The sequence below is a fragment of the Silurus aristotelis genome (genome assembly GCF_946808225.1).
Source record: "Silurus aristotelis genome assembly, chromosome: 8".
NCBI classification, from domain to species: domain Eukaryota; kingdom Metazoa; phylum Chordata; class Actinopteri; order Siluriformes; family Siluridae; genus Silurus; species Silurus aristotelis.
The window spans coordinates 14309809-14324925 of record NC_139581.1 but is presented as its reverse complement, the minus strand read 5'-3'; the positions used below and the strand labels follow the sequence as shown (position 1 = coordinate 14324925).

The 15117-nt window shown below is 34.5% G+C and overlaps 1 protein-coding gene and 1 long non-coding RNA gene across 5 annotated transcripts; one reads left to right on the top strand and one right to left on the bottom strand.

The window, feature by feature from the left end:
* Window positions 1-7037: 7037 nt before the first annotated feature.
* Window positions 7038-14148, bottom strand: capns1b (calpain, small subunit 1 b). Of its 4 annotated transcripts, none has more exons than XM_083548657.1 (11): window positions 13973-14148; window positions 13412-13490; window positions 13234-13270; window positions 12943-13041; window positions 12288-12345; window positions 11827-11891; window positions 11476-11544; window positions 9968-10046; window positions 9733-9849; window positions 9593-9651; window positions 7038-7214 (listed from the first exon to the last, which is right to left on the bottom strand). In XM_083548657.1, the coding sequence occupies exons 2-11, from the start codon at window positions 13456-13458 to the stop codon at window positions 7188-7190; spliced, it is 657 nt and encodes a 218-aa protein (XP_083404783.1). In that variant the 5' UTR covers window positions 13459-13490; window positions 13973-14148; the 3' UTR covers window positions 7038-7187. The 4 variants fall into 4 exon arrangements, with proteins under 4 accessions (XP_083404783.1, XP_083404780.1, XP_083404781.1 ...); XM_083548654.1 differs by having other exon boundaries at window positions 13969-14121; XM_083548655.1 differs by having other exon boundaries at window positions 13963-14116.
* LOC310729958 lies at window positions 11287-11544 on the top strand. Its single transcript, XR_014534703.1, has 2 exons — window positions 11287-11418; window positions 11450-11544. It is a non-coding gene; the product is annotated as an uncharacterized lncRNA (long non-coding RNA).
* Window positions 14149-15117: the final 969 nt, after the last annotated feature.

Below are 15117 nucleotides of genomic sequence, written 5' to 3'. Positions count from 1 at the left end.
AATGCGTGGAGCATATTACATTTGATCATGAATATCTGTGCAAGCGAATGTCTAATTGTCTGGTAGCAAACCAATGCATTACACTCGATTTTGAAAGTGTAGGATCTACCATGGCCGCAGGAAGTGGGGGTGCTGGGGGTGCTGCAGCACCCCCTATTGGCGAGGGAGAGATTTTTAAAAAATGTAGGCCTATTAAAAATATTTTGCACAATTTATAAATTCCTTATGAATATTTTAGGAAATGATTTTGACACACGTAGGCTATTAAGTGTATTTTGGATTTTAATTTAATTATTTTGATTATTTTAATTATATTGATTTTTCAAGTTCATTTGTAAAGCGCGTTTCACACGCGCGGGTGATTTTAGTTTGGCTTTCTCTGGCAGCGCGCAAACATAGCCTAAATGCCTTGCCCTTGTGGAAGATAAAATTAGCTCTTCGTACCTTTTACAACAAAATGAAGATATCAGAAAAAGAGATTGGTGGTCTCTTTCCTGCTCGTGTTCCACATCCCTCTCAAAGCGCAGAGCGGTAGGCTATAACGCGTCTTTGTGTGGAAATATAAAACTGTTTTTTTTTTGTTTTTGTTTTTGTTTTTTAATGGATTCAACTTTATTATATTATGCAAGTTACCAGTATTTGCCGATATTTATTTCAATGCTTTACAGGATTTAGTGTGTTGTTTCTTTGGTTTTTTTTATTTTTTATTATTATTTTAAAACAACCCCCAACCACCGCAACACCGCCGGTATTTGGTCCACTACCACCGCGGTGGTAAAAAAAAAAAAAAGTGCCATCATCACAGGCCTATGTTATTTTTTTAAAATGTATTCTAAATAGGCCCATAGGCTCATAGGTTTTTTTTGTCAAAAATAAATAAATAAATAAATTCACAGCACCCCTGTTCAAAATTACTTCCAGCGGCCCTGGGATCTACATATTGCTTCATTTCTGACAGACAATTCATTAGATAATGGATCAGTGCTGTAGTTATCGATTATTTTACTAATAGAGTATTCTACCGATTATTCCATTGATTAATATAGTAATCTGATAAGAAGTACTTTTTATTTATTAAGAAGCAATACTAAAAATATGCATGAAAAAAATAAGGCAGGTCTCTTAAAACTGAACGAGTAATTTGTTTCCTTTTTTCAGAAAAAAATATTTTACTGCTGAAATTGTATACAAGAATATCTGTGAAAACTAAACCCATTTAGTGCATTTAATTTCCATGTTACATTTACATGCAAATACAAATATATAAATAAAAAACAACAAATAAAAAAAAAAAATTAAAATTAATTTTAGATCACTTTAAAAAAGTGATCACCATAGATGCACTCTATGGTGTTTTCTTTATGTTTTAGTTTTAAATAAAAGCTTTATCAAAATAGTTGAGGAGTGTGTAAAAGACATTAGTTACACAATTACTTTTACTAGGACCACATGCAGCTAGAAGTACTTTTCGATTATGTAGCATCTCTGGATGGCCTTTCTTTCTCACTGTGTACAGCAGTCAAACACCTTGGTGTGATTATTGACCCTAGTTTTTCCTTTGAGGCTCATATGAATAATATTAACAGGATCGCCTTCTTTCACCTCAGAAATATTGCTAAAATTTGAAATATGATGACGTTACAGAGTGCAGAAAAAATAGTTCATTGTTTTGTTACATCAAGATTAGACTACTGTAATGCTTTACTATCTGGGTGTTCGAGTAAGTGCATAAATAAGCTTCAGTTAGTTGCAGCAGCAAGGGTCCTTACTAGATCTAGAAAATATGACCACATCACCCCTGTTTTAATCAGTCTACACTGGCTCCCAATCAAATCTCGCATTGATTATAAAATACTATTACTGACATATAAAGCACTTGCCGGAGTATCTGAGTGAACTTCTGTGCCAATATGATCCCCCACGCCTACTTAGATCAAAGGTGTAGGCTATTAGTGGTACCTCAAATAATGAAGACTTCAGATCTTTCTCTTATAAAGGCCCACAGTTATGGAACAGCCTTCCAATCAGTGTTCGGGACTCAGACACAGTCTCAGTTTTCAGATTTATTTAATCATACCTTTTATCAGTATATTTTTCTTAGGTAAAGGAGCAGATCTGGAGGGATCATGGATATAGTGTTCAGTGCACTGGGATATTTTTATGCTGTCGCCCCCTCACATGTTCACTCACGTTGATGGTGGTGTGGTGGGCCGTCTCTTATCTCTCTGGATCTCCCTTTTAGTTATGCTGCCATAGTGAGTCTTGCAGAAATCCCCAACTGCACATTGTCCTTAACTTTTATACTGCCCACTTTCTCCCGGCGTGCCTTTGGATGGTGTTTTTTTTTTGAGACCACTCTGTGCAGCTGGGGATGGTTTCTTATCAACGCGTTGGGGATCCATGAAATTACGGAGTAAGAACAGGAGCTTTGAGGATTTGGATTTTGACTGTAGTTAATGTCAACTGTCTGCTACACTGACTCAGGACTACAGTTTGCATCACTGCACACCTCAACATCATTTATCTGTAATAAATGGACATTTGGTACCACCCAAATGAATATGGGTTCCCTCTTGAGTCTGGTTCCTCTCAAGGTTTCTTCCTTATGCCATCTCGTAGAGTTTTTCCTTGCCACAGTTGCCACCGGCTCACACATCAGGGACAAACTTACACATAAAGAACATCTTATTAAGTCTTTATTACCACATTATTTGTGTAAAGCTGCTTTGAGACAATGTTTACTGTTGAAAATGCTATTAAAATAAAAATGAATTGAATTGAAAATGATCCCAAACTTTAAAAACTTTATTTTGGCCTAAATTTATTGAAGCCTGTTTTCAACACATAAAAAAAGGTTGCCTAATTCCGACTTTATTTCTCGTAATCACCAACATTTCTGGTGCATCCACCGGGTTACCATCGGCCTGAAGTTTGAAGCTGTAGGTGTATGACCGAGGCTACTCTGCTTCATACACTGAAAACCCTAATAAGTTCAATGAACTCAAGCTATTGAGTAAACTCGTTCCATCAGTCGAATTGAGTAATGGATTTTCCAAAACTTGTATATTTAAGTTCACTTAAATTGCTGCTCATGTAGACTAAATTGTTAAATTGTAAAATTGGTAAGTTCATCTCACTTGGTGTTTTATAAATTGCAATTAAATATGTAAGTACGTGAAATTAATAGTTAAAGTTAACTTAAACATTAAACTAAAATAAAAAATTAATTACAAATTAAATTGACGAAGCTCTTACTACTTTTGACTGCTAAAGATTTATGCTATCATAAATAAAACATACTGAACAGCATATTAAATGTATTTATTGCACATAATCAAACAGTATTAAATAAATAACAATAAATAATGAAAATAGAACTGGGTCACAGCCACCCTGTACAGTACCCTGTACCCACAACTCAGTTAAACAATAATTAAATGACAGTACATACTGGAATGGAAAAGACCTGGGTCACAGCCACACATTAACTGCTGCACTACATAACTGCTCGAACTTTGTGCACTTAATCAATTTAGCCAATCACACTTTCTAATATTCATTAATAGATAATGGAGTAAACAAAGGGAAAAAATGGTTTTACAATTATGTTAATTTGTACCGAACATGTACATGTAACAATACTGACTCAAATTCAGACATTCATCGAAACAACATTTTTTTTTTAACCAAAAACTGGTTTTACCAAAGACTACTTTGGGCTTGAGAGCTTTCTTTCCCATTGACATCAGTATACACTGTATGAAATCAAACGTCTTTGCAAGTGATTTGGGGTAAATCACGTCTAATGCATAAATGAGACCAAATAGAAGACACTTTGCTTGTGGGAGGTCTGGCATCTTGTCCATCACCATTTGGCCTTTAAATATTATACCAATCAAGGAATTCAAATGCAAGGAGTTGGGGGGGCTAAAGATCAGTGTCCTCGAATAAGATCTCCACTGGAAGATGAAGGATAGAATTGCGATGATCAGACACTTAGAGAAGACTCAAAAATAAATCTATTATTATGATCCTGCATTAAAGGCTGAACATCAGTGCATATTTTTCAGAACTGCCAATAAATATATGCACATCACTACACACACCATTTATATTGGCAAATTGTTATTAGCCACATATTACAACATTTAGCACAAAGCAAAATGTGCACATTTTGAAATGTATTTTATATATATATATATATATATATATATATATATATATATATATATATATATATATATATATATATATATATATATATTTTTTTTTTACAACAAATATACATGTGTACTTACATATATATTCATGTCCCTTACATGACTGAAAGAAAGCAGATTTATTATCTCCTCGCAGTACAGGCATTCCTCGCAGCACAAGGGTTTGGACCTCAGTTGGCTGGGCTGACTTTAGGAATAAACATGAAATTCCATTTATGCTTCAATATTGACAACATGAAATGCTAAAAGTTATCTTAAATAAGACTAATAACTACTAACCTCAAGTTGCAAGTTGTGGTGTAGGCATGGAAAAAGTACAGTTTTTGTATGACCACCATGTTTCGATAATGTTTGAGAAGTTCCCCTTTTTTTTTGTTAAAAAAAGTTTAGAAAGGTTAAAAATACTAACATTTACACATGTTCTCTCATATCACCTATATCATCAATATAAAAATATAAAAAAGGTTAACAAAGTAATTATATTTTATAATTAAAAATAAAATCTTAGTTATTAAAAAATACGCATTAACCAGCAAATAAAGGTAGGTAGATAGTGATATTAAATAAGAAAAATTACTAATGATAAAGGTGAAGATGGACTCTTAATGGGTTTCACTGTCCTAGGAAACATCACTTTGTTCTTCCTCGAAACACACGATTAACTGATGCATAAAACGATGTATTTACATCATCCAAGTCAAATTAAGTTGATTTCACAATCATAACTTCACAAAATTAATAGGGATGTTGGCAAAGTTTGACCGGGAAAAACTTTACTTATGCAACGTGTTTTTGGAAAATGTGTAATGATGGCTGGCTTGTCCTTTATTATAGAAATGTACCATTAGGATTTAAACAAATATATTTTACAGTTAAAATATTATACTAATACAAGTTTATACCTACATAATCATTTTACTTACTCACTTAGAAAAAGTGCATAAAGACAACATTCATTCAAGCTCAGTTTTCTAGACTGATTTACTCTGATGCACATTGGTTCAAGTCAGATACCCGGTGTCTCTTCTTAGATGCGTGTGCATCAATGTCGGTGGTTAGGCTCTGAGCTGAGGAAATCCTCAGTTTTGAGTGAAGGTGTTCATCAGTGAGACGACTATTGAGTGGTGTTTTCTTCATCTTCATCAAAAAGAACAGTTGCTCACATATTTATTATCACATGTTTATTATATTTACGAAAAAGTAAAGAATTTAATTTTATAGTTAATTTTTTTTGCATGATACATTTGCATTGATACATTTGCATTCATTAATCCACAACTGATCCCTAGATTTTACACACCAAAATGATGGAAAAATAGTATTTCTCTGAAAAGAAATGGCAAAATTAAGAAGCGATGGCTGTACCACAATTCTGCAAACTTGTAAATTTAACAATTGAATATTTTGACTCGAAGCAACCACTGATGATGCTTTAAAATTCTGAGTAGCTTACAGAATAAAAAGCAGTTAAAACAAAAATAAAATCTCCTAATTAAATGTTGTGTAAAAGTGCTTGAAGAATATTTAAAATATGAATAACAAATGAGGAAAATAAACAATACAGCGTCTGTGGCGCCCAGTGGCAGAAAAAAAATACAGAAAAATACATCATATTGAAATACATTAGATGAAAAGTCGTGTTGAATGACACGAAAAAAGAGGGAAATTCGTGTCCATGAACACGAGTCAATAGATTAAATTTCGTGACTATATCATGAAATGCCGTGAGACTGGGTTGCTAATACACATTTGATATATCTCGGGCCAAATATATTTACACTGTTGGCCAGATTTGGCCCGCGGGGATGAGTTGGACACCCCTGGTTAAAGTAATAAGAGCATTAGTGTTTACAGTGTATGTCTTGTGCCGTCTCCTCCAGAGCTGATTCTTAGACAGAGTTCTCTCCAGGGGTTGGAGGCTAATTTTGGTACCATTCGATTCTATTGATTGTAGCCTATTTCATTTTCAATGTGTAAAGCTTTCTGGCATTACTAAGGGGTTGAGGCTGCCCGATTGGCTTAAAAAGTTGGAATTGCGAGAAATAATTACGTATAAATATATATGAGAAAGACATTTCTAGTAAATTTGATAAAAATCAAAACTCTAATAAATAGAAATGAATACTGCATCTTTAAATGCCTAGTTATCTCAACTACCTCCTTCATTCTTACTTCTTTTACCCGGTCATGTATAAGAAACCCAGGGCTGTAGAGAGCTGGCTAAAACTACCCAACCAAGAAAAAAAAAAGTAAATTAAAATGTTAAAACTACACAAATATGCTAGTTTTCATTGGGTTAGGTATAGGTGACATGATTAGTTAAAAAAACTAAACATATATATATATATACATACACACGTTACCATTAACAGAGACTGTTAGCATCTGACAGGGCTGACATTAGCTTATCATCATACAAAAAAGAAAAATACATTTCAAGATTTTGGGAAAATTCTTACTTTCTATTTATACTTTGTTGTTTTGTAACCTCAAAGCATGAACGAACACAATAAACTAAAGTAGACTACGAAACATTTGCATGCTGGTTGTTTGGTAAATGTTATTTGTGCTAGTACTTTTGCTGTGCCATTTAACATTACCATTTAATTGATTTTAATTTAAGCAGACTGCATTAGAAATGGACTTTATTATTGTGGATTTACAAAAATGGCCAATATGTGCTATTATAGTATCAGAATTTGCTTTAACCTACTGTAGTTGTTTGAAATGTGCAATTCAATTATTTAATGACCTCGCTTTGTATTTCCCGTTCTTGAAAACCTGAATGTCTGTAAATGTCATAAAACACTACACATGTTTTAAAAGCATATAGTTTTATTGGGTAAATACAAGCTGCAAAAAGGAAACTGCATGCCTACAATGCACTGATAAAAAAAACTTGTTGCAACTTATTTTTGTGACGTGTTCAATGGTGAAGTGAGAAATAGAGATTTTAGACATTTTGCTTTATGAGTACATAGTCAACTGCAGCCACTGTGAATATAAAAAAAAGGGGAAAGTATAAGAATTAGAAATAAGACTAGCTAAAATATATATATATACAGTACAGACCAAAAGTTTGGACACACCTTCTCATTCAAAGAGTTTTCTTTATTTTCATGACTATGAAAATTGTAGAGTCACACTGAAGGCATCAAGGGCTATTTGACCATGAAGGAGAGTGATGGGGTGCTGCGCCAGATGACCTGGCCTCCACAGTCACCGGACCTGAACCCAATCGAGATGGTTTAGGGGTGAGCTGGACCGCAGAGTGAAGGCAAAAGGGCCAACAAGTGCCAAGCATCTCTCGGGGAACTCCTTCAAGACTTTTGGAAGACTATTTCAGGTGACTACCTCTTGAAGCTCATCAAGAGAATGCCAAGAGTGTGCAAAGCAGTAATCAAAGCAAAAGGTGGCTACTTTGAAGAACCTAGAATATGACATTTTTTAGTTGTTTCACACTTTTTTGTTATGTATATAATTCCATATATAATTCCACATGTGTTAATTCATAGTTTTGATGCCTTTAGTGTGAATCTACAGTTTTCATAGTCATGAAAATAAAGAAAACTCTTTGAATGAGAAGGTGTGTCCAAACTTTTGGTCTGTACTGTATATATATATATATATATATATACACACACACACACACACACACACACACACACACACACACACACACATACACTGGCGATCAAAATTAGAGAACAATTTATAAACAATTAAACAATTCTGAAGTAATGTCATCTTCACTGCTCAACAGTTGAAGGAGTTTTCGTCCTGTCTATACCATGCTAAAAGAACACCTTTTTCACAAAATAACTAAGGCATTTCCAAAAAAACCATTATTTTCCAGAAAACACACTGATCAAAATTAGAGAACACTTTCAGATACCTCCCAGTTATTGGTGTTAATCTGGTACCAGGTGCTAATTTCCTTGATTATCTGTCAACCCCTATTTAACTGGCAGCCTAACTTCCAGTTTCACTGACTCTGCAAGATGGTGGGCCGTTCTAAAGTGACTGAAAGACTGCGGCAGCAGGTGGTCCAGATGAAGGGCAAAGGGATGACCCTATCAGCCATAGCAAGACAAGTTGGTCATTCCAAATCTGAGATTTCAATAATATTGAATCTTTACAACATCACAAACTCATTCAAGTCTGCCAAGAAGGGTGGTCGTCCACGGAAGACAAATACAAGAGAGGACAGGATACTGCGGAGGATCTTAATGGGCAATCGTTTTCACACTGCAGCTGGAATTGCTCACCAGTTCAGCGCTGAACAGGGTAAGGATTTGTCTCGTCATACAGTCTCGAAATTTAAGAGCATTTGGACTGAAAGCCGACTCTGCAGTGACCAAACCTCTCATTAGCAGAAAGAATCAAAAGGCTAGACCAAGCTTTGCTGAGAAGCATGTTGTGTGGACAGAGGAGAACTGGTCCAAAGTTCACTTCAGTGATGAAAGAAAGTCAATTTATTTGGGTCCGATGGGAAACAATATGTTTGGCGACAAACTGGAGAAAGACTGAACCCAAAGTGTGTAAAGACGTCAGTGAAAAGTGGAAGAGGAAGTATCATGGTTTGGGTCAGGTTTTCTGCAGTAGGAGTTTTGCCTCTTATACAGTTACATGGCAGAGTGTATGCAAATGTTTATCAGAACCTTCTTCAACAACATATGGTTCCTTCCCTGCGTTCATCACCCAATCAGCCCGCAGTGTTCATGCAGGACAACGCTCCATGTCACACAGCAAAACGGGTAAAGCAGTTCCTTGAAACTGAAAACATTGAAATAATGACATGGCCTGCCCAGAGTCCTGATCTCAACCCAACAGAGAACCTCTGGAAAATCCTTGGCGAAAAAGTTATGGCCAAGAAACCCACTACAGTCACAGAACTGTGGAGGAGACTGGAAGAAGAGTGGACCAAAATCACACCAGAGCAGTGTGAGAGACTAGTGCTGTCCTGTGGCCGCAGATGTGCTGAAGTCATTCAGAGCAGAGGCCTGTACACTTCCTAATAATTGCTGACTGTTGTAACCTTCAGAAAATCTTGTTGTAATCTTTTTCCTTGCTACAGTCATTGTTGTTCTCTAATTTTGATCAGTGTGTTTTCTTCAAAATAATGTTTTTTTTTTTTAAATGCCTTAGTTATTTTGTGGAAAAGGTGTTCTGGTAGCATGGTATAGACAGGACAAAAACTCTGTTGAGCAGTGAAGATGACATTATTTCAGAATTGTTAAATTGTTTATAAATTGTTCTCTAATTTTGATCGCCAGTGTATATATAAAAATAAATAACATGGCAAGCTTTGAAAAAATTATTCGCTATTGGTTACAGAATTTTAAAACCCATTTTATATAGAAAACTCTTACCTCCTTAATGTTGACTTTGACTTGACCATCATTGTCCTTGTCAAGTGTTTTAAAAGCACCTGTGTATAAACATGTATCCTGGTAAGTAATGTTCATGTAATTTAGACTGATTGCCATTCAGGGTAAGAAAACTGACTTACGGCACATTGCATCCAGGCGCACCAGGCACCCAATATAGTTGTCAAAGTCCATGTCGCCATTTTCATCACTGTATCTGCGCACGATCATCTGTAGGAGCTGTTGATTTAGTGGAAACCCTGGGACAAAAGAAAAAGAGCAAATTGGAGCTCATGTGTTAAGGTGCAAATGTGCCTAAATGCAAATATAAAAACTATTCATGATCAGAAACTTCATTCCTGTAACTGCCACACTAACCTGCAGCGTTAAAAGCACCAGCCAGCTCAGTGGCGCTAATTGTTCCAGAACGATCTGCATCATATGTCTTATAGATGTTCTGTACCAGACAAAGACATGTTAAACTTCATTGCTTTTCTATACTTTTATAATAAAATATTTAAAGTACATTGTAATGGATAATTGTATATAGTTGTAACAATTCACTTTAGCATTACAAGATATGATATAAAACAAGGACAGCCAATAAACAATTACAGAAAACAGTTTCATAAAGTAAACAAAGTGAAGTGCAGAAAACATCAGTAAAAATAAATAAATATACAGCATTTTGTAGAATTCAGCAAGCCAATAATACAGATACTTTGTGTGTGATGTGTCAAAGCCTGCGCTCAGATTCAAGACAACTAAGATTTACAGAATATTCAAGCATCCGTTATCACTCGGGTCATGTATAACCTTGCAATGGGTGGCCTGTGCTATGGGTGGCCTGAAGCTTAATTGAAAAATTCCATTAAAATTTCATAATTTCAATTAATAATTCATTATTTGTTTTGATTATTATTATTGATTTACCAGAACCAGTTATTATTTCTAGATAACAAAAACATCACAGATTAATCAGTGATTAATGAGAAGGAAGATCATTTCACAACAGAAGCCACAATTCCAAAAGGCTGCTGTAGGACTATGGTTAAACCAATGTCATAATGCATTAATAAATGTTCTCAGCCAGGCAGAAGATAATGAGCTCATAATTTCTTCTTTAAACCACAGTAGGTAAAAGTCAATAACAGAGATACATGCAGCTGAGCAACGGAACTAATTACTTTTTGTAACCATAATAAAGGAATATATAATTTTTTAAAATCATTTATATGCTTTCTTATTTAAAAAAAAACTAAATGGATTTTCTACATGCAAACATGAACATAGGACTGAAAAACTAAATAATTTTTTGTACATTTAGTTTGCAATATGCGAAATAGCAAACCAACAGTAATTTTGATCTAGCAAGTGGACAGGGAGGAAAACAGATCTGTAATGTATAGAGAGACAACAGTGCTCCGAGAGCTTTATGTAATTAAGTGGTGATGAAAGCTGAAACCATACCATCTTCAGCACTTAGCGGCAGAGGCATAAAACGGAACACATGCCAAAGGGTTTCTTTTTAACATCTTTTGCTCCCTCTTACACTTGCTTAGTTCTTTAAGAAATGACAAACACAGCTGCCATTTTTTATTATTTTCTGAATTTCTCTCTGGGTTGAATAAAGTAATCAAGTTATCTATACATTATATGTGTGCATATTTAACTAGTTCACTATTATTACTAATGGAAAATCCTTCATTACTGCTTTTTTTTTTTTTTTTTTTTTTTTTACTAAAACATGTATTGGACTTGCTAGTTTCTAAACAGAGGCACTCCAAATCTGATAGATGCCAGACCCTGTTTTATTGTACTACTCATTTGTTTTGCAAATTATAAATTAAGAGTTACAAGAGAATAAATTCATACAGCTCTCTTACCTGCCACCTCTTGATATTGTTCCACAGGTATTTAAATTCAGTGAAGCCCAACTTTCCAGAGCTGTCACACTGTTTGTCAAGTGTTAAGGCAAAAGGAAAATATTCATGCCTGTTGTAGCAGAACATATAACCTGCTGGCAGAATAAACAAAGACATCTGTGCTCACATCATTATATTCTAAAATCTATCTATCTATCTATCCATCTATCCATCCATCCATCCATCCATCCATCCATCCATCCATCCATCCATCCATCCATCCATAAATACATCCATCCATACACAGGGTTATTCAGGGTTTTATATATACTAACATAAACTATATATATATGGTATACTATTAAAGGATACATCCATCACTGCTACCATGCTTCTGCAAGACTCAATTGAGAAACCATCAGTCTTTAGGTCAGCATCTAGTGACAGAATAAAAAGACATTATATTAATCCTTTTGTGGACCATGGCAATATTTTTCATTCTTATAATCTTTAGCTACAATGCAAATATAATCCTTAGCAACAATGTTACTTACATTTCATCACTCAACTTATCATACTTTTTTTATTTAAAATGTCGACAATATACTAACCACACCCAAAAGACACACAAAATGTCTTAACATGCAAGCTTAGAATCTTTTTACCGATAACAGTTTGTTGATCACTGATGACTTGCAATGTTTACTGACTCTAATCTACACTGACATCTGTGTAGATTATATTTTCCCTTGCATTTTCCCTTGAATTTTCCCTTAACTGTGTTTTAACAATACATGCTGCAATAAAAGCTGTAATTCAGACAGTACACTTACGTTTTGTCAGAATCTTGTTGAGAATATCCATCAGTTCATTAGGGCTTACTTCCATGTCCTTAAACAGAACAAGAAAAATATTGCTGTTGAGCCACAAAAACACCAACCTTTTCTTGTGAAAAAAATGTGGTGTCTATTTTATTTATTGGTAATAAATGTTTGATATTCTCTGTTGTATATGACTAATAATTTTAATAGTTTTCTTAATATTATTTCAAATCACAAGTTTTGTCAGCAGTATTAAAACAAAAGCATAGTGGAATAACAGTTTTTGTGAAGAATAGTTGTAAAAAACTGAATGTCTGGCAAATGTTATTTATCATTTTATAATATGTAAGAAACTAAAAGAAACAACTGAGACAAAAAAACACAGTTGATGGAAGACATTCCATAACAAACCCACCTATCTTTCATAACAACATTCTCAGAGCTACTAAGTCACTCTTCATTATAGTGGCAGGAATGTGTTAAAGAGAAGGAATGAGTCAGGATTCATAACTACAAGGATCAATTTGTTTTTACATGCCCAAGCCACTCCCATTGTTTTCAGTAGAAAGACAAATAACCCAAATAAACATAAAAACAGACAAAAAAAGGCATGAGCATATTTTTTTTATTTAAAGTAAAAACAGAAAAAAAGACATAAGGTTCTTACATCCCCAGCGAGCTGCTGGAAAACTTTGCGGAACTGCCTGTCTTCATCGCTCTCATTTGCCGCAGCCTGAACTGTTGATATGGGCCTTCTGGTAGGAGGCTGGGGCAGGCATACAAAATAAATCAGTAAAAATCATATATATGCTTTTCGAACTGCCATAAAGACATGTATACGCAATAGTGTAGAATATACATTTTCTAACTACGACTTAGGTGACTTTTTGTATAGTGAGTGTATATGGGTTGTGACTAAACAACAGAATGACAAAATATAAATATGATAGGAACTTACTGGAGCAGATGGAGTAAACATGCCAGGATCAATATTGCTGCAGAACACGTTAGAAAGGGAAAAAGAATTTGCTTAGAAGTGAAGTGCATTAAAGTAGAAACGACACAAATGTCAAAGCAATAATTAGGAGTACATTTTTAACTATTATATTGTAACCACAAAACACTCGATAACTCACCTCACAACATTTATAAGGCCTCCTACAATTCCTTTGATTGCAAACATGGTGGTGGTTGTTCAGGTTAAAAATGGAAAACCTATAAAAGAAAATATATGTATGTAATTAGAATTTACAATTCTGCCGCTTTTGTTTATTGGTGATTTCAGGAAATGAACTAAAACAAACAAAAAACACATCGACAATCTGCTTGCTCTAAAAAACCGCAGTGTTGCATTTCCTGTTTGAAAGGTGGAGCAAATGAAGTTCAGCAGTTGAAACTTCTACATCAGGAAAAAGACATTTAAATGCTATTTTGAGCTAGAATAGAGCATTAAAGAACCGCATGTAATCTTGACGCATTAGCTAACAGACAGCTTCAGACAAACAAAAAAGAAAAATCGAAGCACAGCCTGTTCACAAACAATATGCATCACACACTTTGGTCGTAATAATCCAACTTCCTCTAATGTAGCGCCGCAGAACATATACAGATTGCAGCACAATGTAGCATAATATAGTTGCATACAATTTTGAAAGCATTTGGACCTAAAAACAAATTAATGACTTACAATTACAGACGAAAGAGAGCTTCTTCAGTTCGCCCAGTCTTGCACTGTTGCGACTGTGGAAACTTGTCTGTCTAGTTGAGAAAACTATCGCATTAAAATGTTACCCCGCCCTGAACACGAACAGCGAGGAATCACAGGCTCCTGTTACCAAACACACATTTCCTGTAGAACCATTTGGGAAGCTAAAAACTATGAATTATCCAACAAAATCCTAAATAGCCCTTTTTTTTTTTTTTTTTTTTTTTTACTGTGTAGACCTAATCTGGACTTTTTTGTTTGTTTAAATAAGTGAATTATAGTACAGGGTTTTAAGTACACTCATGGACATGAAAAATGAAACAAGTCTTACTTATAAATATCAAGCTTTAAATGATCTTAATACCAAACCCTTTGTCAGGAATTTTTGGAAAAATTAAACAAATGTTAAGTGTAGATCTTTCCCTGCTCTATCACTCATGGTATCACTCCTATCATTCTTTTGATGGGCAGCATTAGTTGTGGCAGATAATCAATTAATGACTATTTAATTTTTTTGTATCTGTGTACCCAGACACATCATCATTCTGTATAAATTTTACATTACACATTTAATTTATAATCATCGTTTTACCTTTGTATAGAAGGAGACACGTTAGTGAATTCCCCTGTTTCTAATCTTTCACCAAACAATTTTTACTGCAGTAAATGTAAATAACAAAATGGTGACACAAGAGGCTTAAGGAGTGCACTTGTTTAATCCTTGCTAATTTTCTGAGTAATGATTGGTTGTTAAGAACGTGAATGTTTGCCATTTTGGGCTTGGCTCATTTTTTGCCCAGGATATGCTAAAACACAAATATTAACTTTAGTATTCAGTTCACTACTTAGCATTGGTTGTAGTTATTTTGGGCGATATTTGAGGAAAAAAAAGCTTGTATATACTGTATCTATATTTATGGGAAACAGTCAATACATGCCTATGATTGCAAATAGGGTGCAAAGAAAATGTGACAGAATGAATTTGACTTTTTTTTTAAATCTGTTATATTTATGTGTCAGAGTGATCCATAACCTGTGTAATAAAAACTTACCCAACCAGTATATAAAGTCGGTCTGACCTTCAGAGGCTTCACACCCTAAACTTACATATGTACACTTTCACGGTCTTCACACTCA